The sequence below is a fragment of the Lutjanus erythropterus genome, chromosome 11, assembly GCF_056507025.1.
Source record: "Lutjanus erythropterus isolate fLutEry1 chromosome 11, fLutEry1.hap2, whole genome shotgun sequence".
Taxonomy (NCBI): Eukaryota; Metazoa; Chordata; class Actinopteri; order Lutjaniformes; family Lutjanidae; genus Lutjanus; species Lutjanus erythropterus.
The window spans coordinates 2980286-3008016 of record NC_139327.1 but is presented as its reverse complement, the minus strand read 5'-3'; the positions used below and the strand labels follow the sequence as shown (position 1 = coordinate 3008016).

Sequence of the window (27731 nt, the reverse complement as noted above, 5' to 3'; positions counted from 1 at the left end):
CCACAAATCTACTTGTCTCACTAGCTGCCTTCATTAAGACCGTTTAATAAAATCTGTTTTTTGTGTTGAAGCAGCTTGAAAGGTGTATATTGTTGCTGTGTATCTGCTGTTTAGATGTGGAGAAGAGGAAGAACCCAGTGTGTGGGTTTGTCACACCACTGGAGGGCTTGGAGGCCGATTCACATCGGAAACCTGAAGTGAGTCATTTGTGTCGTTGTGGAAGGTATTTTGAAATGAAAACTTAATTGAATGCTTATATTGCTTTGTACACTGATGAGGTTGAACATGTTGGGCATAATTTACAGGAAGTTTCATTCTTGGTATTTCTGCATCATGTCAACAGGCTATTGTATTAGAGGGCAGCTACTGGAAGCGAAGGATTGAGGTGGTGATCAAGGAGTATCACAAGTGGAGGATTTACTACAAGAAGAGGGTGAGCACTCAGAGCACATATTTTATCTCTCATGTAGGCCTGCTTTCAACCTGTGGATGGCAGTGTTGGCTGGTCCAGACTGAAATATCTAAACAACCTTTGGTTAGATTGATGTAAAATTACGTAGAGACATTCATGGTCCTCAGAGGTCCTCAAATTTCCTGACTCATTAGCAGGTTGACATTTGTGGTTCAGAGTGACATAGCTTGAAATTATTCACCTTACTCAGTGTATTGCTGTAAAATTATTTGCAAATATGAGATCCCTGACGTTTCCAGTAGCACCACCAGCAGGTCCAAGTTTGCATTTATGCGAAAAAAAATGGCGTAATACTTTTTATGAGGGTCATGTCTAGAATGCATCACAAGCACATTCATAGGGCATTATGATGCATATGTAAGGCTTTGTCAAACTTGTTATAAATGTTTATAATCATGTATACCAAGGTTTCTGAAATATTGTAAGTGGTAGACAAAGCCCATTTTAAGTTATGCATGCATAAAGCTTTATAACTTCATACCAAAGTGACAACAGAGTTTAAATGCATCATAATGTCTTATGAATGTGCTTATAATGAATTATAGACATGATCTTCATAGAAAGGAATTGGTAACACATTATTTGAAATGGTGTACATAAGACTGACACAATGCTGACATAACCATGACATGACACGACACCTGTCATGAACATGAAGGAGTCTATGAATGTTTGTGACTGTGTCATTTGGCCAATTATGTCATTTTAATACAGACTTCGTCTTAGGGTTGCCAAATACTTAAACTTTGCATTAGAAATGACATAAATGACTGAATGGAACTTATTGTCAACAGTCATAAACATTCATAAAGACTCCTCATGTTCATGACAGGTGTGATGTCATCTTAATGACAGTGTCATGTCAGTCTTATGTAGGCCTTGGTGATATAGCTGAAAAACCATAATAGTGAAGATTCATGTTGGTCAGTATCAGTAATTATTGATCATGTAAGTCGTGACTGACAACATGTTGTGTACTCTAAAGGGTGGAAGTGACCATGGTGATAAAACAAGTTTGTTGTATGATCACCAAGTGATATGATACTGATAACTGATGATATAATGATGGTGATATTGCAACAATAGTGTAGTTATGACTGCTGCTGCTTTCATAAATATTAACACAGGGGGTGCAAGTTTGTGCATTTTCCTTAACTTCATCTTAATCATAAATAATTAATAAGATACATAACAAAGGTTTTTTCTCATTTTTTTCCTCATTTTCATTATTTCCTCTTTTTTAAGTTAAGTTTAAGTCTCCTTATTCAACAAATCTCTTGGCCAGACAAAACAATGTCAAACTAGATGCAGTTACTGTAACTAAACAAGTGATTCATTTTCAATTAATGCATTTTTAATTGGTTACATTTTTAACAGTGATTAATCAATTAATTATTAATCATTAACATCCCTTATTTACACAATGAGCGTTATGAAAATCATCAGTAATGTGAATATTTAATGACTAAGTAGGTAAAAACAAATAAAAGAACAGCTGCAACAGTCTGTAAGTTCAGAAAATGACATCACTTTACCATACAACAGCTGCTCCATATCATGATATAATGATATCCAAAATCTAAAACGATATCTAGTTTCATATCACGATATGATATAATATCAATATGTTGCCCAGCCATGGTCTTATGCACACAACCCTTCAAATAAAGTGTTGAATTAGTACAAAATTGTTTGGATAAACTGTTATAACTTTGATGATTTGCAACACTATCAATCATGGGTGAAACTTTTGATTAGTGCCAATTAGCAAATGTTCATCAAAAATAATGAAACTGTTCTGTTGAGTATGGTCAATATTATACCTGCTGTTAGCATGGCTCATTACTCATTTATATCCAAAACTGCACACAGTTTCTCTTCTTTTTCGTAATTAAAGTTTTTATTAATTTAAATTTACACAGACAGACAGTATCATTATATTTGGTCATAATATATCCCATAAGGCCCATACTAAATACAGCATTGTAGCATTGTAGCAGTACAACCAGATCTCCACAGTGTCCCAGCAATGCCTTGAGTGAAATCAAAATAACTGTTTGTCTTCTTGTTGTTCACAGCTTCAGAAGAAGAAAGATGATATTCTGTCAATGCTACAGGAGGTATGACTTTAATATCATTCTCCTGTCATTCTCTCTAGAAGTAGTGGAATAACACTGATGTAGACTAATACTGATTTTGACCTTTGAAAAGTGAAGTTGGCTGATTGACACAGGCTTCAGTGTGAGAGTCGGTGACCTGCCAGCGTTGTTTACTTTTGAATGCAGTTGGAGCTCAACATACGATCATCAAAGTCCCTCAGGCTGCTATTTTTAGCATGTGGATTTAGCCTCCCTCAGTTAACCAGAAAGGAAAAGAGAGCATGAAAAAAAGAAAAACAGAAAAAGAAACGTGCAAAACAACTTGCGTCATGGCCTGGCATTTGTAGGCAATTGACACATATTGATTGCCAGCATTGACAATACCACGAACAACCCCCTCAGGTTTTATCTTTATTCAAGAGAAATAGCTGCAGAATTTAATGTCATTTAATCAAATCTGACCTACTTCCAGCAGCGCTTTGTAAAAGTTGAGGGGCAGTGAGTATGATGATGATGTCATGGGGGCTGAAAGAAGCAAAACACACAGAGAGGAAGAGGAGAGGAAGGACAAAGGAGTAGAGAGGGAGGGACCCTGGGGAAGCACCTCATTCATGATTATATTCACATGAGAATGTGACATGTGTCACTGCAAGTCACCATCTCATCCCACTATTCCTCCTTTCACCTGGACATCATCATTCCTCTGGTTTAATTCACTCTTTACATTTACTGTGTCACTGGAAGTCCAGCTTTTAAAGGGATAGTTCAGATTATTTGAAGTAGGGTTGTATGATGTACTTACCTACAGTAGATGCTGATCAAAAAGTTACAAGAAATACACTGCCTGGAAAAAAAAGTCACACACTCTAATATTTCATTGGACCGCCTATAGCTTTGATTACAGCACGCATTCACAATGACATCGTTTCGATAAGCTTATGCAACGTCACAACATTTATTTCTGTCCAGAGTTGGATTCATTTTTCACCAAGATCTTCTATTGATGATGGGAGAGTCAGGCCTCTGTGTAAAGTCTTCTCCAGCACATCCCAAAGATTCTCAGTGAGGTTCAGGTCTGGACTCTGTGGTGGACAATCCATGTGTGAAAATGATGTCTCATGCTCCCTGAACCTCTCTTTCACTATTTGAGCCTGATGAATCCTGACGTTGTCATCTTGGAATATGTTCGTGTCATCAGGGAAGAAAAAATCCATTGATGTAAAAACCTGCTCATTCAGTGTATCCAGGTAGTGAGTTGACCTCATTTTTTGGGAACATAACGTTTCTGAACCTCGACCTGAGCAACTGAAGCAACCCCAGATCATAACACTGCCCCCACAGGCTTGTACAGTAGACACTAGGCATGATGGGAGCATCACTTCATCTGCCTCTCTTCTTACTCTGATGCCCCCATCACTCTGGAACAGATTTTTTTCTGACTACATTTCTTCCTTGAAGATGATGGTTCTCCACTATCCTTCCAGGTTTTAATAATGTGTTGGACAGTTCTTAACACAGTTTTAATAGTTTCATCAATCTCCTTAGTTGTTTTCTTTGCTTGATGCAGGACAATAATTTGATCCTTCTGAAACAGAGTAACATCTTTTCCTCGACCACAGGATATGTCTTCTGACATGGTTGTTTAAGAAATGAGAAGCTGCTCACTGCATCAGTTAGAGTTCAATAACTTGTTACCAGCTCAAACATATTAATCACTGCACTAATTATCCAATGGAAGCCTCTTAACTATTTGCTCAGTTAAATCCAGGTGGTGACTTATTTTTGGTCAGGCAGAATAATTTCCAGAGGTCTCTCAAGTATGTGAAAAATGCAGTTCAGAGGAAGGTAATTTACTTCAAAGCTTTGCTCTCTGTTTCAAAATACAAGTCTACTGGTTTGATATCTTCCTTTTTTTTAGAATGTCCAGATAGACGCAGACCCAATTTTGATAATCCTGTAGATATCCAAAGATGTAAAGAAACTAAAACAGGCACAGTAATAAGCATGGTTTATGGCCTTACTGCAAAAAAGCTAATCCTATTATTCTGGAAAAAGAAAGATGGCCCAACTTTAAAATTATGGGCAGCAGAACTGATGGACACACTTCACCTTGAGAGAAACCGATTCAGGCACGGCAAGTTTTTATACAGCACCATTCAGATAAGGCAATTCAAAGTGCTTTACAGGAGCATAAAACGTTAAAAGAACATTAAAATTGCATATGAGGTCATAAAAAAAGCTAAAAGCAAGCCAATAAATAGTTAAAACATAACAAGAATAATTGCGTTTAAAAGATGTAAAAACAAAGGTGAAAAGCAAACAAATACTAAAGCAATAGCTACAGATTATCTTAACAAGAAGTTCTGTATCTGCTTCACTGGAAAGCTGCAGGAAACGGTCACAGATTCAAGCCCTGATTTAAATGAGCTGACAGTTCCAGGAAGTTTGTTTCACAGGTGGGAAGCAGAGAAACTACAGGCTGCTGCTGCAGTATTTAGGCCCAAGACCATTTAGTGCTTTATAGGAGAGTAAATATGATTTTAAAATCTATCCTTTGACACACAGGTAGCCAGTGCAGTGATTTAAGCTCTGGTGTAATAGGCTTCACTTTCTTGGTGTTGGTGAGGACTCTGGCTGCAGTGTTCTGGATGAGATTGATTTTTTACTCAGACCTGTGGAGACACTGTGACAATAGTCCAGCCTGTGGAAAATGAAGCATGAAAGCTGAAAAGATAGCTGAAAGGTTTTGAAAAGATTCGTCGACCTTTACTCTTGCATCTTGCAGATGGAACCAAATTTTAAACGCAGTCCAGTGTCCAACGGGGACTTTAGTTGACATGCAGGGAGCTTGAGACACATTATGGTTTTAAGATGTCAAGTTTTTCATTTTCTTTCCCCGATTGTTTAATGACGTACTTATTTTAGATTTAGGCAGTATGTTTCTCTTGTGTTTTTGCATTACGTTTGTCTACAAGGTAGTGAAGCATGGCAATACCATACTCTGTCACCTTTACAATCAGGCTTCACAATAAAAAAATATTTGAGAGTAGATGTCAGTCGACACAGCCTCAGTTTGGAAAAGAGGAGAGGAGTACCAGCACAGAAGGTAAGCAATGGACAGCTGTGGACAAGGTCAGCAACAAAACACATTTGAGCCATTTTGTAGTCCTCCTAAAAAAAAGTCAACATCCTTTTAAATGTATGCTGTAATTAAAATTTTCTCCACTTTAGCTTGGCATCAGTCTTTCCTTTTGGGAAACTAAGTTAAATATCACTCTCTCCAAACCAGCCAAACTCCTGAGGTGAAACCAATCATTTTACCTTGCAGACCACAGGAGTTGCTGGTGTACCTCTGCATCGATCTGTTATTTGTTTGTGTCATTGTTAGACTCTGGTGAATCCAAACTAAACTTTTAAAACACCAAAGTCACACAATAACACATAGTAACTAACAGATGAAGGCAGCAGTCGACCAGCAGCCCCTGTGGTCTGTGGGGTAAAATGACTGATTTTGCCTATGGAGTTTAGTTGGTTTGGTTTGTATAAAGGCGATTTCCCATCAGGCTGGTGACAGGGCATTCCTGTAGTTCAGCTGGTAGAGCATACTTCCCATGTCCTGAGGTTATCAGTCTTGTGCAGCGGCCGCTGGTTTGACTCCTGCCCGTGGCTCTTTGCTGCGCGTCCTCCCGTCTCCTGTCTGCTCTCTGTCTAATAAAGCCCCAAAAATAATCTTCATAAAAAAAGAACATATTTTAAGTAGCTAAAATGTGTTTTGCTGCTGACCCTGTCCACAGCAGTTCATTGTTTAGCTTCTCCAAACTTGGGACGTGCACCAGCATCTGCTGTTGGTCGATACACTGTCTATCAGTAGGTCCCACATACAGCCCTACATCAAATAATTCAAACTATCCCTTTAACTGAAGTCAAAACTAGGACCACTGCAGAGACAACACCTGTCTGTCTGTCTGTCTGTCTGTCTGCAGCCCACACTATTCATGTATTGTGCGGCACTTCAAAGGTAACGTATCAGCATGTAACTGACAGGTCAAAGATCACTAAACCAGGTTTTTATGCTCCGTGTTATCTCACCTTTCTCTTAACAGATTACATCCAGTGGCTGGAAAAACACCTCAGTGAAAGCCAGGGGTTGTTTTTCTAATGTTTATCTCATATATTTTATAACAACTTTCAGCTCTCCTAATCTAAAATTGAATTGGCCATAAAATTTTAGGTTCAGCCCCATAGTCCCCATAATTTTTTTAACAACCTGATTTGTGTGGAGACAGTAGCTTTATCTGTTTTCACCAGACATTAATATTCTATCACAGACTCAAATGACATCTTTACACCTCACCTCATGTTAACACTAAGAAACAAAGTCCTGCCAAGTTAACAAATCAAGTCATATAAAGGCAATAACAGGGAAATGTACTGTACAGTCTATGAGCAATCTGTGTTCTTAAGAAGACAGAGTATTACCATTAGGTTTTTATGCACTCAGGCAGTTCCAAGGAATGATGGTGTCTGTCTGTCTGTCCACCTCTTTGGTTCAGACTGAAACGCTCAGGAGATATTGGATGTATTGCCATGAGATGTTGCACAGACATGTTCCCTAGAGGACGAATCCTCCTGATGATCCCCTGACTTTCCATCCAGAGCCACCATGAGGTTGATATTTGTGGTTCAGACTGAAGATTGAATGGATTGTCTTGAGATAAACTCCTATGACTTTGATGCACTCTGTGTGTCACTCATTGGTTTATGGACTGTTGCTTTGAAGCCTCGAGTTTATATAGGCTCCATATTTTTACAGTTGGAGAATATAAGAATCACTTGCTCTACTTGCACTGTAAAAAAATATTTGAGATGCCTCAAACTTTTTGACTTTTGAGATAAACTTGAGAAAGTGTTGCTGTAGTTGAGCTGATTTACTTTACTTCTTTAGATAAACTTGAATCTTTGAGCGTTAGAAATTAAAAAAAAAGGGCAACAGTGAACCTAGTTTTAATTAAATATATATCATTTTGAACATCATTCACTTTCACTTCACTTTTTGGAATAAAATCTTAAGGGGTTTCTAAAAATCAAAGATTTAAGTTTATCCAGAGAAAACTTTATCAAAGCTTAGGAATTTAAGTTGAGCTGAAAACTCAAAATCTATTGCGATACACTGCCCTGAGTTTTCTCCACTTTTTTGTTCTTACGGTGTAGACCTACAACAATGATAAATGAAAATTAGAATCTTTAAAAAAAAACATTCATCTCTATATAATTTTTTGCTGAAGCCACAGGGAGCCTGTGGAGAGTGTGCATTTTTGGAACAGTGGGCATTTGTTTTCAGGATAATGGACTTTCAGACCAAAGGGACTTTTTTAATGCAACAGTGGTTTAAGAATAATGGTCTATCAGAACATATGTGGTTCCCTTAAGAACAGCCTAAAAGAATTACAAGGGTAACTGAAGTGTTTTGACGAATGTGTGTCCTTATCCTACACTCAGGGGGTCACCTTGCAGTCAGTGTTAAGAAACAGAAAAATCTCTGCCTATATTATTGAATCTAATCTGATCTCTATTAACTAATTTCTCATCTCATGTCTGCTTACCTCTTCTCATTTCACATTGAGATAAATTTAACGTAATGTACCACCTAGTTGCAGGAAACCCCTCAAAAAATGTAAAAAATACCCATCGGAAGTGAGAAATTGTGAGGCGCTCATATGTGCATTTATATTTTTTTCTTTGGCGAGTCTGAGGCAGCAGCAGTTTGTGTTGGCAGGGCCTCAGGTCTGCCTGTTCAGCCGCACGTGAGTGTGACTGCCAGAATTAGGTCAGGGACAAAAGGCTGCAGCTCTTATTGAAATGGTGAGACATCAAAATAAAGAAATGAACAAAGCAGACATAATGATAACCTGTAAGGGGCTAGTGTTTTTTAACAATATGTCAAAAGTGCTTTTTCATCATGCGCTGTGTACACACACACACACACACACACACACACACTCATGCATATGCACACAACAATCTTACCTCATTTCTACTTGCACACTTACATTCTGCCTCAAAGAAAACAAATCGAGAGGTAAATGAATAAATTATAAGAGGAGGGATGTCGTGTGCTTAGACGTAATCAAAACAGTTTCCGGCTCAATCTGGGCTTCCCTATAAATGTGGCCTCAGACTTAGAAGTGGAGGGTAAAGACAAGAAGATCAGGGTGCAGCAAAGCATCTCAAACACGGGGAAAAGAGACAAGTCTGGAGCTTCAGTTACTGTGAGTTTTTACTGGATTTTAAGAGGAGAATAGGCTGTTTTTTCTAGAAAACAGGTTCGACATTTGAGATACAGCTGCTATATGTGTGTCATTTTATTTTTGTGTAAATGGGTGTGTTTTAGTGAGCTGGCATTGTCGTAATTTACGGGTAACCGGCTCAAATAATTTTGCATATGACCAACAACTTATTGAGCGAGGAGTATCTGATCATATTATATAGTTTTTTTTAGTTTTCAACATACATTTTTTTGCATTTTTTTCTTTTCACACTTTCAACTCCAAATGTTTGACATATACAATTGTGGAGAACTGGATGCCATCAATGCATCACTTTGCCTATTTGTAGGGAGCCCTCTAATGGATAGATCGAGGACTGACTTGTCACTAAAAGTATGATTTGAAGTTTTTTTTTTTTTTCAACTCTGCCTAAATGTGCTCCAGGGTCAAATCTGCCAGGCCAAGCTGGAGAAATGGTCCAATCAGATGTACCAGGAGCCTGAGGCCGCGCCGGTGGAGGCCCACATGTTTGACCTGGACTGCCTCCTGTCCGACATCTCTGACACCCTGTTCACCATGACACAGAAGCCATGTCCCTGGGCCAGCGACCGACATGACAGTGAGTACTCTGACTCTTCACAGTGACTTTCAGCTGTGACTTTGTGCAACACTGAAAGTGTTTAAAAATAAGGATGGACAACTAGTGGTCTGTGAGCTGCATGACAGGATTAAATAGTGCATTTATCATTTGGCTGAAAATACTTTACTTCTTTCCACTTTATGTCCATGTTTTATCAAATTACTGTCAAAACTCCTTAGCTTTGCTTCATGCCATGTCTGCCATGAACAGGAACCTAGAGGACAGAGTTAATGAGCTTCAGATCAACTGTATATAATATATAATCTCATATATGTGACATGAGAGAATCCAGACATAGAGAATCTGTCATATTTAACATTTTCTAAATCAGTGTCTTACTAAGAGTCATGGGCCCTACATGAACACAACATGGACACACACTTCAATGAGGATTAAACTATACTTGAATCAGAATCTGATGACAGTTGTGTTGTTGTTGCTTATGTTCCCAGGTTACTGTTAATCAAGTCTGATCAAACAACACCCACACAGTCCTGTGGTTCTGACTCTAAAACTCCAGTGTGTAAGATAGATGGAATATAAGATTCATAAGTATGTTTTCATGAGTGTATAAGCACCTGAAAATAAGAATAGTAGTGTTTTTGTTGCCTTAGAGCAGTGGTTCCCAAATGGGGGGGGTGGGTCCCTCTGGAGGTCATTGCAAGGGGGGGCATGGATGACTGGGGGAGAATAAAGAGAGTGAAACAAAGGTATGATTTATATAGGGGAAATAAACAATCTATCATGCTGACCTTTATTTCACTAAAATTCTGTTCTGTTTCACTATAATTATTCTGACAGGGGGCATGAATGAAAAAATCTGCCTTAGAATGAGCTGTTTATATCTAAAGAGGACGTGGGTCCACTATGTTACACCACCAAGTTTCCACAGTAGCCCAGAAAGGACAGACCAAACCCTCCTGTAGAGGACCTTTCACATTTTTTGTGTTTTGCAGCCACCGTAATTTCTGCTCTCCTCTCATCATCTCTTTCTGCTTGGAAAAATGAGGTGGATCAGTCTGCAAGCTCACTGCTAGATACCAGTAACTCCTACGCACTGGTCCTTTAAAAAATATACAGTAAAGATGTTTTCCAAACTTTATATTTTGTTGTTGCTTGTTTAGTCGTGACTATTTCAAGGAAAGGTTTGACTTCTTGGGGAAGTGCTTTCTTTCTCTTAAGTTAGATGAGAAGATTGACTTCACTTTCATGTCTGACTATTCAACACAAGGCTACGCAGCATCCGGTTAGCTTAGCTTAGCATAAAGACTGGAAATGAGGGGAAACAGCTAGCCTGGCTTTGTCCAATATGTGACAGAATCTACCACTGGTGAGTGACTGCACATCTTTAAACTGAACTGAACAAGATAATTAATATATATATTAATAATAATTTATGTGATTTGTAATTTCTCTTTCTGACTAACATGTTGTGGGTCATTTGTTGAATATGTATGAAAACAAAATGTGAAAATTTGTGGTATTCCAGCCTGTAATGTGCAGGACTGTTTGTTAGCCAGGAGCAGAGATTTGGAAGGAAACACAAATTGTTGCTTTTACTCTTCTGATTTTATATGAATTAAACAAACAAGATATAAAACTTTAATTAGTGATCTTTAGAGTGCTGGTAGGTGTTTTTTCCCCTTTGACACAGAGCTAGGCTAGCTGTTTATGCTAAGCTAAGCTAAGCCTTATGTTGAATGGACAGAAATGATTGATACCTTTCATCAAGACAGCCAATAAGAACATTTCCTAAAATACTGAGCTACTACTTTAATGTGTAACTTCAGCTCCAGCAGGTGTCCAACCCAATACATTTAATGCCATAAAAATGTCCAAAAAGGTGAACTCTGGGTCTCTGTGACCCATATTCAATTTTCATGTCCATTTTGATAAATTTGGTAAAAAATATCAATATGAACACCAGCTTTCCTCACATGACAGATTCAGCTTACAGCTCAAAAAGCACATGTGCAGCACCTCTTTAATGTTATAGAAAAATATTTTTTCTTCGTACCATAGTTTTGTCATGCAGTGCGTCTTACAGTCACATAGATCAGTCAAAGGAACCCTCCCCAAAATAAGGAAATTCCCCATGATGACAGATAACCTTTCAAAACCCACACACAGTGAGACACACACACACACTGACAGAAGCACTCACACACTCTCCCTGTGTCTCATGTCTGATGTTATGTTCTCTTCCTCGTCAGCGTACACGAGTAATGCTGATATAATCCAGCCTGGCCTGACTCCACTGCAGCCCAACCTGGATGATTTCATGGATATACCAGGTACTGTCTACCTGTTCCTCTGTCTGCCACTGGGATCTTCACATGTTGTCATAGAATAGTGGATCAGTACCCCCTTTTGATTTTGCTTCATCAGAGTATCCATCCAATTTACACTGTTTCAACTGTTTTTGTCTAGAATAGTTCATTATTCAATGACATGTACATGTGTGTTGGGCTGCAACTAACAGTGATTTTCACTGTCAATTCATTGGTTGATTATTTTCATGATTAATCAGCGAATAATGGTTTGGTCGAGAAAATGTCTGAAAATATTGAAAAATGTTCAATGTTTCCCAAAGCTCAGGACAAAGTCTTCAGATTTTTAAAGATATTCAGAGAGTAACAATTATTTTCATTATTAACCAACCTCTTGAGCATTTTCTCCATAAATCGATTAATTTTTTGTTCCAAAAATGTCAGAAAATGGTGAAAAATGTTGATCAGTGTTTCCAAAAGTCCAAGATGAGATCATGAAATGTCTCGTTTTGTCCACGACTCAAAAATATTCAGTTTACTGTCAGAGAGGAGTAAAGAAACCAGAAAATATTCACATTTAGAAACTGAAATCAGAGAATTTAGACTTTTTTAAATTAAAAAATGACTCAAGTTGATGAATTAGTTTCAGAATAATAGAAAAAGTTTGAAGTGATCCTGACATCAGGTATCAGAGCAGATGTGTCAGATTGTTCAGTGTTTAGATTTCTGACAAACCACAATTTTTGGCATTTACATTTTTCCACCCAGACACACTGCAGAAAGTCAAAATAAAGTCATGTATTACTGTAATAAGCCTTTAAACACAAGATTAAGTTACTTAATTTCTTTAAAGAGATCTTTTACATTTCATATTTGACGTGTATTTTTTGTAGATGGCTGTTGCATCAGAAAATCTGTTCTTAAGCCTCGTTTGTTTATGTGCTGTGTCAGCAGTATATTATTTGGTCCTCAGAGGTTAAAGGGGGGTCAAATGCAGGGTTGAGACGGCAGAATGGGGAAGTGGAAGAGGATGTATTTAGCCTCGATCCCTGACTCTGACACCACCTCTGATATGAGGCCAGAGAAAATAAAGGGATGGGCTGGGAGATGGTGGAATTTCCGTCTCCAAAAAAAGCCCCTGATGACCTCTGGTCAAAGTCTGTAAGATCATTTTAATGATAACCTCAGAGGATTAACAAAGTTGCCTTATTGTGAAGCTTGGCTGTGTTTATCTAAAGTATTTGCGTTAATACTGGATACAGATACATGCTCCTGCTGAAAGTAATTATGATTACTGATTAAAGTGTCTATAATCAGTATTTTCTTTGTAACAAATGAATAGTTGTCATCTGAAAGGGGTCGCTTGTTGTCACAGTGATGAACCCACAGAGAATTATCACCCAACTCTGCAGCTCCCCTCAGCTCCGTGAGGCATTTTAGCATCTGTCAGTGTTGATTTTGCCCACAGCAGGCAGCTGTTTACAGCAAAAACATACTAATTAACTAGGCAGAAAGACAGAATTAGACACAAGGTAGTGAAAAGAGCTAAAGAGACAGATATTTCAAATTTCTCTATGTGGATCATTGAAGGATAACTTGGTTTCCCTCACATGGTGGTAGAGCTGCACAATTAATCCAAATTTTCTTGAAATCACGATATGGCTTTCTGCGATGGCAAATCACAGGAGGTGCAATATTTGTTAAAGGCAAAATTATCATTAGCTCTAATATTGCAAATCATATCACAATTGCAATATCAGTCAAACTAATCACAATTAAATATTTTTTTCAAAATCATTTAGCCTAGTTGGTGGAGACCAAAAACAGAGCTGAAAGTAGAATGAATATTAGACTTACATTCATAACATGGACACAAATATGACTCCAAATCAGTGCTAATGTTACTTTATATTTGCTGGATGTGTAAATAAGCAACTTTCAGCTAGCTCATCATCTTAAAGTTGAAATTAAATGAGATTAAATTTTAACCCTCTAAGATCAAATCCCCGGTCACATTGTGCACCTGTGTAACAATGTATGGCAAAAAGAAAAGTCCATTTGCTTCATGTGAAACAAAATACAGCATGTGTTTCATGAGCTTCAAGTCACAGACACGCCCACTTTTCACATTCAAGTCAAATTCCTCCCAACTTTATGTCCTGCCTGCCTGTCCTGTTTCACTCAGAAATACTTCACAATACAGAACATAGGTACTCTTGAAATACCGTTTAATCTGCACTGATTTTTTTTTGTAGACAATCAGAAGTTGTGTTTACATTCAGTTGTACTCACCAAAATGAATCTTGTGTGTCCTTCAGCTCAAACCAATTTGTTGAATGCAGCTCCTTACTCATAAAACATCTGCAAAGCCGATTTGTACTTAAAATCCAAAATAGTTTACATGCATTTTAATTAGCTCACACTCTTCTTCTTCCTTGTCAAAATCTCAACAGGGAACCTTTAAAAGGCAGTATTATGTCAGTGGTGTTTTTACATCTTGTTTGCACTGCCCCCAAGTGGTCAGAAAATCAGTTACACAAGTTTAAGTAAATTTCTAAGTAAAATAAAAAATTACAATCAAATGTTGAAGCAGCAGTTAGAGGTGCAGTAAGTGATTCTGGAGAAATATAGTTGATAGTTGAGTCCCATTCCCAGGTCTCAAATACTTAATTTATCAGATGATAAATTTCTAAAGTCTGAAAAGAGCCAAGAAGAGGAGCAGGAGTCTGGTTTTCTCTCAGATCAGTTGAATTACATTAAGCTTCAAGGTTATTATGGAACTTCTGTCCAGTGATGTCAAAACACCCAGCCAACCTCAGCTCAGTTTACATATGTATATACATATATATATATATGTGTATATATATATATATATATATATATATATATATATATATATATATATATATATATATATATATATGTATATATATATATATATATATATATATATATATATATTTATATATATATGTGTGTGTGTGTGTGTGTGTGTGTGTGTGTGTGTGTATCATAAATATATATACATATCAAAATTATAAGAAAATCTACTTTATTTGTAAATGAAGTGCACCAGGGGGATATTTCTCAAAGAAGCAGAATCTTTTTGAAGCTCAAACTGTCAGAAGAGCACAAAATTATCAAAGTACACAGAGCATTGATAAAAGTCAATAACAATGACAAATCTTTTCAGTACCTGTAGGAAAATTTAAAGAATATAAATGCAAAGAACTAGTGTATAATAAAACAAAGCAGTGAGTCGATTCATTGAGATGTAGATGTGTGATGTTTGCATGGGGGACTGCTGTAATTGGTGGAATGGAACAGAATGGAAGGAACAATGATTGGTCAAATTTGCAGAATTTGGACAACAGAGCAAGGTCACACAAAAGTCTCAAGGATTGGTTGAATTTGCATGAACTGTTGCAGTCGAAACATTACAACCTCCTGGAGGGACTGCTTGATCATGATGCATCACCTCAGAGTGTGAGAGGCAGGGAAAGTTTCATGCTCGGGGCTGCTTGCCTCTTCAGAGCACACAGCTGGCCTGCAGGAAGACACGGCGAGCTGAAGAGCCTCAGACAGGACGGAGGAAGCAGGTTGGAGTTGAGTCCCTTGCTCAGGGGCACAACGGCTGTGGTTGTTTTGGCCTTTGTGTTACTTTCAGTGAAGCGATCCAGCAGCCCTGTGGCTACAAGTCAGCCTTTGTAACCCAGAGACAACCTGCTGCCCACTGCTGTGCTGTGTGTGTGGGTTTGTGTGTATGTGTGTGTAGCTGTTTGTTCTCACAGCTCTGGCAGGGTCTTTAGGGATCAGCTGTCTGCCTCTCTCTCGGTCACAAGGTTCAGGGAGCGAGTGAGTGTCTGTCAGAGCGACACAGCCATGAGTTTAATGTATGCAGAGTCTTCGTCCGTGCTGGAAATACACTCGACTCGTCTCAGGCTGCACGTTAGGTCAGTAGATCCTCCTCACTGAGGTCAAAACACACACACTGGTATGTATTTTCAGATTGTGCTTCACTTTTTGCCTTGTGCTCACAAAGCTTGTATCAAACACTGTATGTGCTAATGACAGCTGTTCAGTTCCAAAAAGCTGAAATCAGTGTTTCAGTTAACTTGATGTTTGTCTCCTCAACTGATCAACACTTTGAATTGGTTAACATCAGGTGTGAAGGACCTGGTTTAAACCACACATGGCAGCTTGCCACAGTTAGTTGCCAGCATGGCTCCAAAAATATGTGACCTGGCAGAAACAAAGCAACCTTGAACAACCACCTCATGCAGAGAGAGAGCTTCACAACATTTTGGATGACAACTTGTTGTTTTATGTTTTGGCTCTGTGCTCTGCATTTCTGAAATGAAGCCACGATCGTAATATCAAACTACAGACTGACACTGTAAGAATTTCACAGTACTTACATATAAAACTGTGAACTAATTAACTGTCTGTCATTTTTGAGCTCTTCAAAAGCTGAACTTTTTGTCTAGATTAAGTTTAAAAAAATATTATCAGCCTTTGGATTAGGGCCGGGCAATATATCAGTATTATATCATATTATGACATGAGACTAGATATCATGATAGATTTCGGATATAGTTATATTGATATTTCATAAGTTTTGTCTTAAAGTCTGCATGATAATAAAGTGATGTCATTCTCTGAACTTAACAGACTTTCCCCACTCAATCATATGATGATTATTTATCAAAAACATCTCACTGAATTAATATTTTGTAAAAACACCATAATATTTTGTGAAAGTCATCCCTACAATATTGTCAAAAATATTGTGTTAAAAATATTGTGTTAAAGTCCGCCTCCAGTCATGTTTCAAACAATATAAGATGCTCTGTAAGAAGTAATAAATTGTGTCTGATATGTATTTGATTGATTTTGGTTGTACCTTGTTAAAATAGCTTACATATAGCTCTACACCTCACCTTCATTTAGTATTTAAGGATTCATGAATATGCAAGTAGTTCTCTAGTTGTTGACAGTTCTAACTGGTTGATAAAGAAAGAAGTAGACTGAGGTGACAGCAGCTTGATTTTGTTTTGTCTTCATTAATGTTTGAAGGACTTTAAAATTTGGGGAGTTTTGAAGGATAGTTGTGTTGTCTCAAATAGAGCAAGATATTGTTATTATATTGGTAACTGATATGGACTTGATCCATCTTCTTTTGGATATTGTTATATTGTGTCTTTTCCTGTGTTTAATGGCTGCATGACAGTAAAGTGTTGTAATTTTCTGAACCTACCTCTCAGGCCCTACTGATACCTGAATTTTTGGGGCCAATACTGATATTAGGGAATGAAAAAAAAAATCAATCAGTATATCTGCCAATATTCTCCATACAGAATATAAAATCTAGAATTTAGAATATATACATCAACACACATCAAGATATGTAATGGTGGCAGGATATTTTACCATTTAACAATAATCATTATTGTCCAAAATGATATCAAGGCACTGAAACAGTAAACTTTCACCAATATTTGTAATAACTATAAATAACTCCAAAAAACACTGAGTAAGAAAAGTAGAGCAAAATATATACATATATGAAAATGATCAAATATAAATAGATGGTACTTGTAAAGCTAACAAATAAAAACGATCTGCATTATGTTCTTTAAAAAAATCATATAAGCATACATTGGAATAACCTGACACACCAGATGGTTTGTTACACTGATCCATCTAGGAAGTCGTCCTTACAAACTGTTTGGAAAAGGGCAGGCACTTAAAAAAACACTTGGCAGGTGATGAACCATCTGTCTATCATATCTGACTTAAACCAATCAGATTAAAGCTTCTTGCTGTAGTCACACCATGCCCGTAGCTGCCGGTAGTCCCTCCTAGGATGCTGATTGGCTGCACCTTTGTGTCTGCACTTTTGGTGCAGACACAAAGGTGTCAGCAATACTTGTCATCTGATATTGGTCAGTCTCTGCTTACCAGATGTTCTAACTGTTCTGTTATTTGCTTTCACATTACTGATGATTATTCAAAAATATCATTGTGATTATTTTGTGAAAGGACCAGTAGTCATCCCTACAGTATTGTTGCATTATCTATAAATATCAATATTGAGCTATTTGGTCAAAAATATAGTGATATTTGATTTCGTCCATCGGTTCAAACTCACGTCAAGATTCCCTGATTTCACGAGCTCATTAAGTTTGAGATTCTGTGCAAATTCCTGTTGTCCCAGCTGTACCTGTGCTTTCATTATAATTGACTGTCTGGTTAACAGTGTGTCTTTTGGTGTGTGTGTTTTTTATCAGATATCTTTATGAACTACCGGGGCCAGCCCACTGAGCAGACTGGTTTTGCTGACTGTGGCTATTTTGAGAGCCCGTCCAGCACAGAGTTTGCTCCGGTTCCCTCCCCTGTGGTAACAGCTCCTCAGCTGCTCATCGACACCCAGCTGGCTCAGGTACTGCAGCTGTAAACAGCTCCCCCTGCCTGTCAGATGTATTGCTGCAAAAATATTTAATTAGCAATTCATAGTATTATTGTTCAGTCAGTAAAAATAGACGAAATATTTCTTCTTCCAGCCTAATCTGTCATCTGACAGTTTGTCTCAGCCCTCATCGTCCAGTACCCGGCCAGACCAGGGCAGGCCGGACCAAGGATGTGGTGAATACCACTCATCTAGCATCATATCAGGCGCCATGCCGTATGGACATCAGTCATACCCTGATCCAGCTGTTTCTATAGCATACAGCAGCAGCATCGAGCAGCCCGCCTCCTCAAGTGTTCCTTTTTTGTACCCGCTGCCGTTCCACAAGTTTGGTTACTATTCTACAACCAGCGTGACCCCCACTGTCATCACCCACACCGCCTCCACCATGGGGGCCCAGGGCTCTGTGCACCAGGCTCACAGCTACCCTCACACAGGGGACACGTACCCCCAGACTCCCTGCCACTCTTTAGGTTACCCGGCCGCCGTGTCTGACCTGGTCCACGCAACGCTGCCCTCTGTCACTGCGGCCCACTGCTTCTCCGTCCCTGAGCAGGTGGTTGTTACAGGGGTCAGAGGAAAGCACAAGCAGAAGACAGGAGGAGTTAGGACAGCCGGTCCTCCCGTGGCTCTGTCTGGCCCTGTGTCCACTGCACCCACGCCCACTAGCTGCCTGGCTAAGCTGCTCTCCTCCGGCGCCCGAGAACGTGAGTCAGTTCTGTCCTGTTCTGTCTTTAACAACCGTTATTCATCTGAGAAAAAATACTGGAATAATGTTCCTGTCTGAAGAAATGAACTCACTTAAGTTTTTTGTGCTTTCAGGGAAGCCAGCACTAGGATTTGATGCAGCTCTAGTGACAGCCAAAGGTCAGAGGTCATCATCTCCCAGCTCCTCGGTGAGCCTGGCCTTTAGTATCACAAGTGTTCATTTGTGTTGATAACAGATCAGGCACAACAACATTTTTGGATATTTTTGTATGCAAAAAATTAAGCTACAACTAGTTAGCATTGCTTAACATCAAGACTGATCGAAGCGGCTGTTGCTGCTGTTCTAATCAGAGTTTAGCAAAGCTAGGTTTAAAATGAGTCAATCCAGTTTCTCTGGTGCACAATTCAGAACTAATCTCTGTTTAGTAAATCCAAGTTTATTGATATAAACCGAAATTATGTAATTTAATCTATATGGAAATGCTTGTTTACCTAAATTAAAATAATGAAAAAAGAAAGAATTGAGGGCTGTTGGAACTTAGTAGGCCTTTAAAAGAAGACGGAAAACTTTAACTTTTACCTGCCTGTATTACTTAACAAAACTTTGCATTGTGTGCTAGCTAGCTAAAAAGTTAACAAAACATTACAACGTGCTAGCTAGCTAACATTTTTGTTATGTTGTTGTTAAATTGTTTACTAACTGGCTCAAAACAAAACAAAAAACATTAAAGCCTATTGTTTGCTAGCATGTTGGTTAGCCTATTTAGCCTACTCATAGGGTTGCCACCAGCCCTGTATATCACAGAGCTGTCCCTTGAAAAATTAAATGCACTGTCCTTTACTGAATCAATACAGGACACAGTTTGTCCCTTATTTCCATGCTCACCCGCAGTGACATGAGAAATAATAAAACGGTTTATTTAGACATAGTAGTGAAGTATAACATCAGAACCACAGGCAAGTTGTCTGTCTGTCAGCATCATTACTCTTACACCTTTAGCTCAAGTCCACCTGTAAAATGAGAGAAGCTGTCCAAATACACATCTGTTTAACACTCAAAATCATGTGTTGCTGGGCACACCCTATTGAAGGTGGCAACCCTACCTATTCATGATGGCTCAGCAGAGAATTATTTTGCTAAATCCATCTCAAAAAGGCAGCTGTTGTAAAAGTTACACCTCAAGGGTAAGTTTAAACTTAATACTGGATCACAGTTTAAAGTAGAGTGTAATTTTTTAGTGCAGAATTAAATTTAATCTAGATTTAAAGCAAAAACTAAACTTAGCTTTCAAGAGAGGTTTAAAGCTTTAATTTTAAGCAAGTTTAAAAGTTTGTTGCAACATGAATTGGGGTTAAGAATTAATTCTTGTTGAATCAGCCCAGCCTAAAGCTCACTAATTAGAGTGAGGACTGATCAGATCCAATATCAGTATTGGGTTCTGATATTGATGTATTTTTTACACACACAGCAGTGGGTCTGTGGGACTCAAACAATGAGGAAGTGAGGGAAATCTCAATAACAGGCAATGGTTAATAATGTAATTTGTTGGCTACAACCTAAAACATTACCCATACTGTTAAAGATTATCATAAAAAGCTTGAAATCTGTGGTAGGCACTCTTGAAAAATTGTTAATGCTTTGTTCAACTAACCTAAATGGAAGCTGGTTAAAAAATTAATACTGTATCCATTCAGTAACACCAAATCTATGTGTATTAGAGTTCATAATTGTTTAAGTTTTCTCAGACTTGCGTACTTCTGGGTAAGTGTCTTGTTGAACTTGCACTATTTTTAAATTTCCCAATTGTGCTTAACTTGTCTAACATCCTCTGTAGGAAAAAAACTTCGTTAAAGGCATTTCTAAATACAGATTGTGTTGTTCAGCAGTCAGGCAGCAGCACACATGTCGGAGGAGCCTCGTCTCAGCTGCAGCACGGAGCTGCGTGGCCTGCAGGCATCCCAGTGTTGACACCTTTGCACAGCCAGAGCGCCACCCTGGGTCACAGCGGACCACACGCCACCTCCAGAGGCTCAGCGGTTTCTGCCTTGCTCACACACGGCTCCACACACACCGGCACAACCCTCCTCATTCCAAAGACTGAGAAACTGTCTCCTGTTCAGCTCTACAGCACGGACAGGAGCAGCTTAACAGGTACTGTACGCCCTCAATGCTCCAAAACACTCAAGTCAAACAACAGCTTGAGCTTTTTTCACATGCAGTTAGAGATCATTCGTTTAATTCGGCGAATGATTGTCAAGGAATACACTGTAAAACCATGGCGGCGATGTTGACATGCTGTGACTAATTAACCTAATGATGAGGATGCAGTCATGTATTGGTTGGCTGTTTCAGTGCTCTATGCGAGTACTTTAGCATGCTGGTAATGTAACCATGAAATGATAGGCAGCTAAGTTTGATATTTCTGTGGGGTGCAATACTGAATGTTTAATGTCTAATGTAACAACAACTTACATAAATGTCCTGTGTAATAAGATAATATGCAGCTGCAAAAAAATGTGCAGTAGATGAACGAATGTGCTCCAAAAAAATATGCCTGGAGTCAGTCATGACACACAAGACAGAGACACACTACTTCTTCTTATCAAGCGGTCACTTTTCTTCTCTGGCATGCCCCCCTTTCAAAAGCTGAAAAATGTTCACACCCCCACCACCCACAATTATTATCAGTTATTAACAATAATTGGAGAAGCAACTGATTAAAAAAGGATCCAAGCTGAATTTTAGTGAAATAAACTTCAGCATGATAGCATCAGTAGATTCCACTGCAGAGGACTCACAGCCTCAGTACACGGGGGGCAAATGCTCTACCACCTGAGCTACCAGACCACCAGGACCCACTTTTTAAAAATGACAAACCCATCACAACCCAATCCTCAATAGATCTCATCAGTAAATCTTTGAAAGAGTTAGTTTGTGCATAAATGAACATGCCATTTTTACTGCCATTTCCACATCACCATATATTATCTTCACACGTGTTATTGAAAGCAACAAACTGAGGGAGCACAGGAGCACTGCAGGAGGGGCGTGGATCACCACGGGAGAAATGTAGAGTGAAACAAAGCTGAATTAATATGATTTATGTAGACGTTTTTTTTTCACTAAAATTCAACATTCATTCATTGTTCATAACCACTTATCCTTGAAAAATCATGGGGAGCTGGAGTCTATCCCAGCTGACACTGGGTGAGAGGCGGGGGGGGTATTTTTCAACTTCTGAAGGGTTTGCATGCCAGAAAAAGTTTGGGAACTATTGTGCTAAATATTTTCTAATTGACAAATAAATGCATTTAACATCCAATCTCATTGTTTTATTTCCTGTTATCAGGAAAACTATATAGGACATTTAAATGTCCTCTATTGTGTATTATGTAATTTAATGTAAAGCAAAATTTAATGTAAAAATACAATTATCTGAATAAAGATCTCCTCCTACTTCTTTTTTAGCAGATAACATACCTCTCACTGTAACTGTGGCTGGGAAAATGTAAACAGACTCGTTTCATCTGATTTCAAGGAGAATCCAACCTGGTGGCAGTCATTAAGAAAAATATTAACAGAAATAGCAGATCTTCTTGTGGATGGTCTGGTGAACTATTGTAGGTCATATAGAGGCATCAGTAATGAATAAAGACTCTTTCATAACCAATTAAAACCTTGTAGTAGCTTTATATCATGTTGTACACAGTGCATGAGTACATGATGTAGATATGTGATTTTTGCAGGTGTACATGTAGAAATCATCTATTTTCCCTGCAAATATAACGAATCCATATTGTTATTTCTCTTTCCTGTAGTGAATTTTCATCCAGGCCAAACATCACCACCAAACCCTTTAGATAAAGCCTCCAACCCAGAGTCCTCACACTCTGCCTTCTCAGGACACGGAAAGATAGAATCAAGTAAGGTAGGACAAGCTGTCTCATTTAATTTAGATATATTTATGTTTTCATATAGCAATGCATGAAGTTGAATAGTTTTTTTTAATAAAATCAAGTCCTTGTTGAGTGCTATATGAAGTGAAAAGTGAAGAATCTTGGAAAGTGATAGTTCATCCAGTGAATCTGGGTGTGAGGTGTGATGTACATGTTTCTGTGCTCTGTTATCTGCAGCAAACAGAGACCAGGAGGATAACTCACATCTCTGCAGAGCAGAAGAGGCGTTTCAACATCAAACTGGGTTTTGACACTTTACATAATCTTGTGACAACACTCAGCTCTCAGCCAAGCATAAAGGTACTGTGAAAAGATGTGCAGCTGCATTAGAGATAGATGTGCTGAAAGGTGGGGGCGGAGAGCATCACCACAGAGCAGCCGAGTCGATGCACTTTAACTGGAAAACTATATGAGATGCAAATGCAGCTGAGGAAACATCACATATTTATGAAGGTCACCACAGTAATGTTGAATATTTGTGAATAATTGTGGTGCATTTGTGACATGTGGTAATCCCTCTGTCTGCTGGCTCAGATCAGTAAAGCCACCACCCTGCAGAAGACGGCTGAGTACATCAGTAAGATGCAGCAGGAGAGAGCTCAGCTGCACGAGGAGGCTCAGAGACTCAGAGAGGAGATCCAACTCCTCAACTCCGCCATCAAGTGAGACCTTTAGCTAGACTGACATCTGTGTGTAAGAGTGTGTGTGTGTGGATGTGTACATGCATGTGAGTGTATGCATATCCTTTAGGATGACATTGATTTGGCTAAAATTTCTATCAGGATGATATGGGTATTTGTTTTAAAGGGTAAATTCATATTTTTGGGCTCTAGATTTTGTCCCCCATCACTTCCATTTGAAGGAAGGGAGTTCCTAAAGACCAACCTTTCATGTGGATGTCCAAATCTATGTGCTAGGCTTGTCTATGTTAAAAAGACAAACACATTTTTAAGATGGTTAAAAGATGTTGCTGGGGGACTTGTAAAAGCAACATTAAGTCACATCTGAACTTAGCTAATGTTAATGTTTTCAGCATAGATGAGCCTGACTTATAGTATATTTAATTACAGGAAGAAGGAAAGGAGCAAGTTGGTTGAGGTTCCAAAAGGGCTGGGACTTAAAAGGGGCCAATTGACTACATTTACATTAAAACTGATTGGACATCATAGACTTATAATAGAACTAGATAGGGCATCGCTGCTCAGCCTTGCCGCTAATTTTTTCCCAGTGGCCACTTGTGTTATTGTAGCAAAAATTTCTCACTGTCCCAAATAGTATTAGGCCACTATTATAAAAGAGACATCTGTAAAACTGTTGACAGGAAACCTCAAACCGCAAACAAGGTCATTTATGACTCTTCCTATTATGAATTTTTGATCCATGGAGTTTTTATGTTGGTAAAACTTAACAAGAGCCAAAAAGCAATTTAAAAATCTGAAAAAGTCTGTGGGCCGACAGTCTTGCATGGGCAAGAGCAAGTGGGGAAACACTACTGCTCATATTCAGCGGGCCGTATATCCAGGAAGTAAACCTGGAAGCTAGAAAACTTTTGGGGCTTTTGTGCCGGGGGATCAGCTCTCATCAGACTGAGTGGACACATGATCATCTTTGCACTCACTATCATCTCCTGATGGACCTACAATATATAAATTATTCTTTAATAAACTTGGTCTTGTGGGACAGGAGGTCCACAGAGTTGCAGAGGTCATGGCAGGGTGCAACATATTTTGTTGCCAGTCTATAGCAGTCCTCCCTCTCTCCTAGTAAGACTGGAAGTCTCTCAGAGTCACTTAGGTAGAGGAAATCAGTCAGTCAATATTTTTATTATTTTGTAAAATATTGCTCTCTAATAATTTAGTATTCCTTACACTGAGTCAGGAAGTGCAGCTCTGTCTCTGTTGTACCCAGGTCACAGCACAACCTCTCCTCTCTGGGCAGCAGGTCTGTCTGTGTCGGCCGACCTCCACTGCCAGGTTGTGTTCACTCAGTCTGTATTTAGTCAGTGTTTTTCTCAGATTTTTGTCAGACACTGTGGTCAAGTAGGTTGTCACAGTGTAATTTATTATATATCTATGTTGGGCATTCGCATAAAAAGTGATGAAATTTCCCTTTAATGGCCAGTATGAACAGCAGGGATGACTACAGCAAGCTATCTACATATGACCTCCTGATTTGATAAATTGTGAACCTATCCTTTAACATCCCTCGTTGGTCTTTCCCTGCTGATATGAAGACACACTCTGCTGCTGTGTTAACTGTGTGTGTGTGTGTCTCCTCCTGCAGTGCGTGTCAGCAGCAGCTACCAGCCACTGGTGTGCCCATCACACGGCAGCGCTTTGACCACATGAGGCAGAAGTTCAGAGAGTATGTCCAGGCACAGACACTGCAGAACTGGAAGTTCTGGATCGTATCCTTATGATCTAGTTAATTAAAACATCCCACTGCAACAAACACAACTGACTTAATCTGTATAAAACATTATAATAATCCAGTACAGTACAGTATTAACTGTACCTGTCTATTCCTGTGTGACATTCTGTTTCATTACTTTGCAGTCCTTGGTTGCTGCATCAACTGGCTTCTTCAGACTTTGGAGGAATATCAAATTTTGTTTTGTTCCCCAAACCGTTTTCTTTTAATCCAAATGAACTAATTAAAGCATTATCATTAGCATTAGCATTGTGCCAATCTGGAAGGATGACAGGCCTATTCTGTTTTTAAAGTGTAGCAGAGAATAACATCTAATGAAATGGAGCTTTTACTTTGGTAAATGACCAAAACCTGGTCTTTGTACAGATTTAAGGATAATAACAGTTTAAATTCATACAAAGCACATTTTTTATCTGGGGTGTCTCGGTGTGATCATGCAGCTAAAACAAATGCCTGTCTGCAAATACCAGATGCATACAAAAATGTTGTAATATTAATCCATACCTCTCTTCTTAATGATCACCAAATCCGTTACTGCTGCCCTTATCTCTCAGGCAAGATAAGAAGATTAGATTACGATTTTATCATCCTTGTGTGTTGCACAAAAACACCTTGAGGCTGTTTTCTTTTCATGAATATTAAGGTATTCTCTATGGTCCCTGCAGGGATCATGCATTTATCTGACTGCTGAAATTCTAAATTAGAAACACACACTTCTGCAAGAGGGTATTTTCTCTATACACAGAGTCAAGCTGGCAACATTTACCACATGTTTGACTGCTGATTTTCTAGCCTCTCCACAGGCACTGCTATTCAACACTGAGAACTGACTCATTTTGTTTTTTTTCTGCTAGTTTAGTGCTGCTTCCAAAACACTGAGCCACTCAGTTGTATTGTTATGACTGAAATAACCATTAAAGAATAATTCTGATGGCGGTGTATATTTTTTTCTAATCATGAACAAAACCCATGAAAGAGCAAAACCATCCTTGAATTGATTCTACTAAAAAGCTTATGTAGTCAAATACTTAAATATTATCTTATTCCTCTGTGCTTTGCAGCTCCATTATTGTCTAAAAAGTGTCCAAAAACACATCAGTACACACTGTTGCCCTCAGTAATGTATTCCTTCACTACAATGAACATACTGTAGTTTTTTGAATCAATCACACACCATCCGACTGATGGAAATACTCACTGACGCACCTAATGTGTACTAATCTGCAGCCTAAAATAGTCCCCAACAAAATCACTATTTACTCCTGTTTCACTAACGTTGGTTAAAATCTACAGTGCTCTTATAAGAAATTATTGAGCCTTTTTTAAAAATGAAACAATATATCTCTGACCTGTTTTTAAAGGTTAGGCCTGATCCAGTGGGCCTGAGTTCCACATACACCACCATGTTGGTTTTGTTCTTTTTAGGAATTTGTTGATAATAAGGCAGTTATATGATAACACCACTTTGCTATGCACAACATTTGAGACACTATGCAATACTTAGCAGCAGGGTTGGGAGGGTTACTTTAAAAATGATACAATTGGATACAATTACTAATTACCTGTTAAAAAATGTAGTCAGTAACCTAATCCATGTATCACAATATTAAAGTAATGTCCCCTGATTACCTTCCACAACTTTTAGATTATCTCAGTACCAATATGTTGAAATTGTTTAGCCTAATATGTAACCTTGTTAAGTTAATTAATAAGCTTATTAATAAACTTATTCATTATTTGTCCAGCTATTCCTTCCTTTGTTGTGCGTACGTGTGAGTTTAGATGAATAGCGGCTGTTATTCTGGGGCTTGTGTTTTTACCAGCACACATCCCAGTCACCAACATCACCATCTACAGTCCCAAAATATCTTTCAGTAGTAGTAGTAGTAGTAGAGACAGGCTAGCTAGTTAACTGGATTTCTAGCAACATTAGCCATTGGTCCTTCCTGTAACATTAGATGTTACAGGACATATGTAGTGAAAGTATTTTTTCACCAGTCAAAATTGTAATCCTTCTAATATCCACCTCCCTATTTTTACAAGATGTAACTACAACCTGATTACATCTTCTTCTCTGTAACTTTAATGGAATACAGTTACCTTATTGAGATCCTGATTATGTCATCCTGTTACATATAATCCATTACTCTCCAAGCCAAGAGTATATTTTGGCTACTCTTGGCTCCGTTTTCAGGCTTTAGAAAATGTATTCTGTGACGGTAGAATCTGACCAATCACAGGTTGTTAAGATAGTTGGTTGTTGAGTGTCATTCCCAAAACATAAATAATTCCTGGAAACAAGACTCAACAATCAACCATCGTTCTCCAGAATGACCTACTGAATCTTTAATATAAACCCAGTAACTTTAGGAAAATAAAACAGAGGAAGAAGAGTCATGAGATCCAGTGTTTGAACAAGC

At 38.4% G+C, this 27731-nt stretch overlaps 1 protein-coding gene across 4 annotated transcripts in view; it reads left to right on the top strand.

The window, feature by feature from the left end:
• Positions 1 to 27731, top strand: part of mlxipl (MLX interacting protein like) — a 36958-nt gene that overhangs the window by 5670 nt on the left and 3557 nt on the right. For 3 of the 4 annotated variants that reach the window (XR_014771575.1, XM_084730458.1, XM_084730457.1), the window contains exons 3-15: positions 115 to 197; positions 344 to 433; positions 2551 to 2592; positions 9282 to 9456; positions 11691 to 11771; positions 18038 to 18189; positions 18311 to 18923; positions 19039 to 19112; positions 20809 to 21076; positions 22744 to 22853; positions 23059 to 23181; positions 23416 to 23543; positions 25165 to 25288. Coding sequence is in view for 3 of the 4 variants with exons in the window: in XM_084730458.1 (XP_084586584.1) it covers positions 115 to 197; positions 344 to 433; positions 2551 to 2592; positions 9282 to 9456; positions 11691 to 11771; positions 18038 to 18189; positions 18311 to 18923; positions 19039 to 19112; positions 20809 to 21076; positions 22744 to 22853; positions 23059 to 23181; positions 23416 to 23543; positions 25165 to 25288 (2063 nt within the window). In the remaining variant the exon portion in view is untranslated. The remainder of the gene's footprint in view (positions 1 to 114; positions 198 to 343; positions 434 to 2550; positions 2593 to 9281; positions 9457 to 11690; positions 11772 to 18037; positions 18190 to 18310; positions 18924 to 19038; positions 19113 to 20808; positions 21077 to 22743; positions 22854 to 23058; positions 23182 to 23415; positions 23544 to 25164; positions 25289 to 27731) is intronic. The other variant, XM_084730456.1, reaches the window with a different exon arrangement.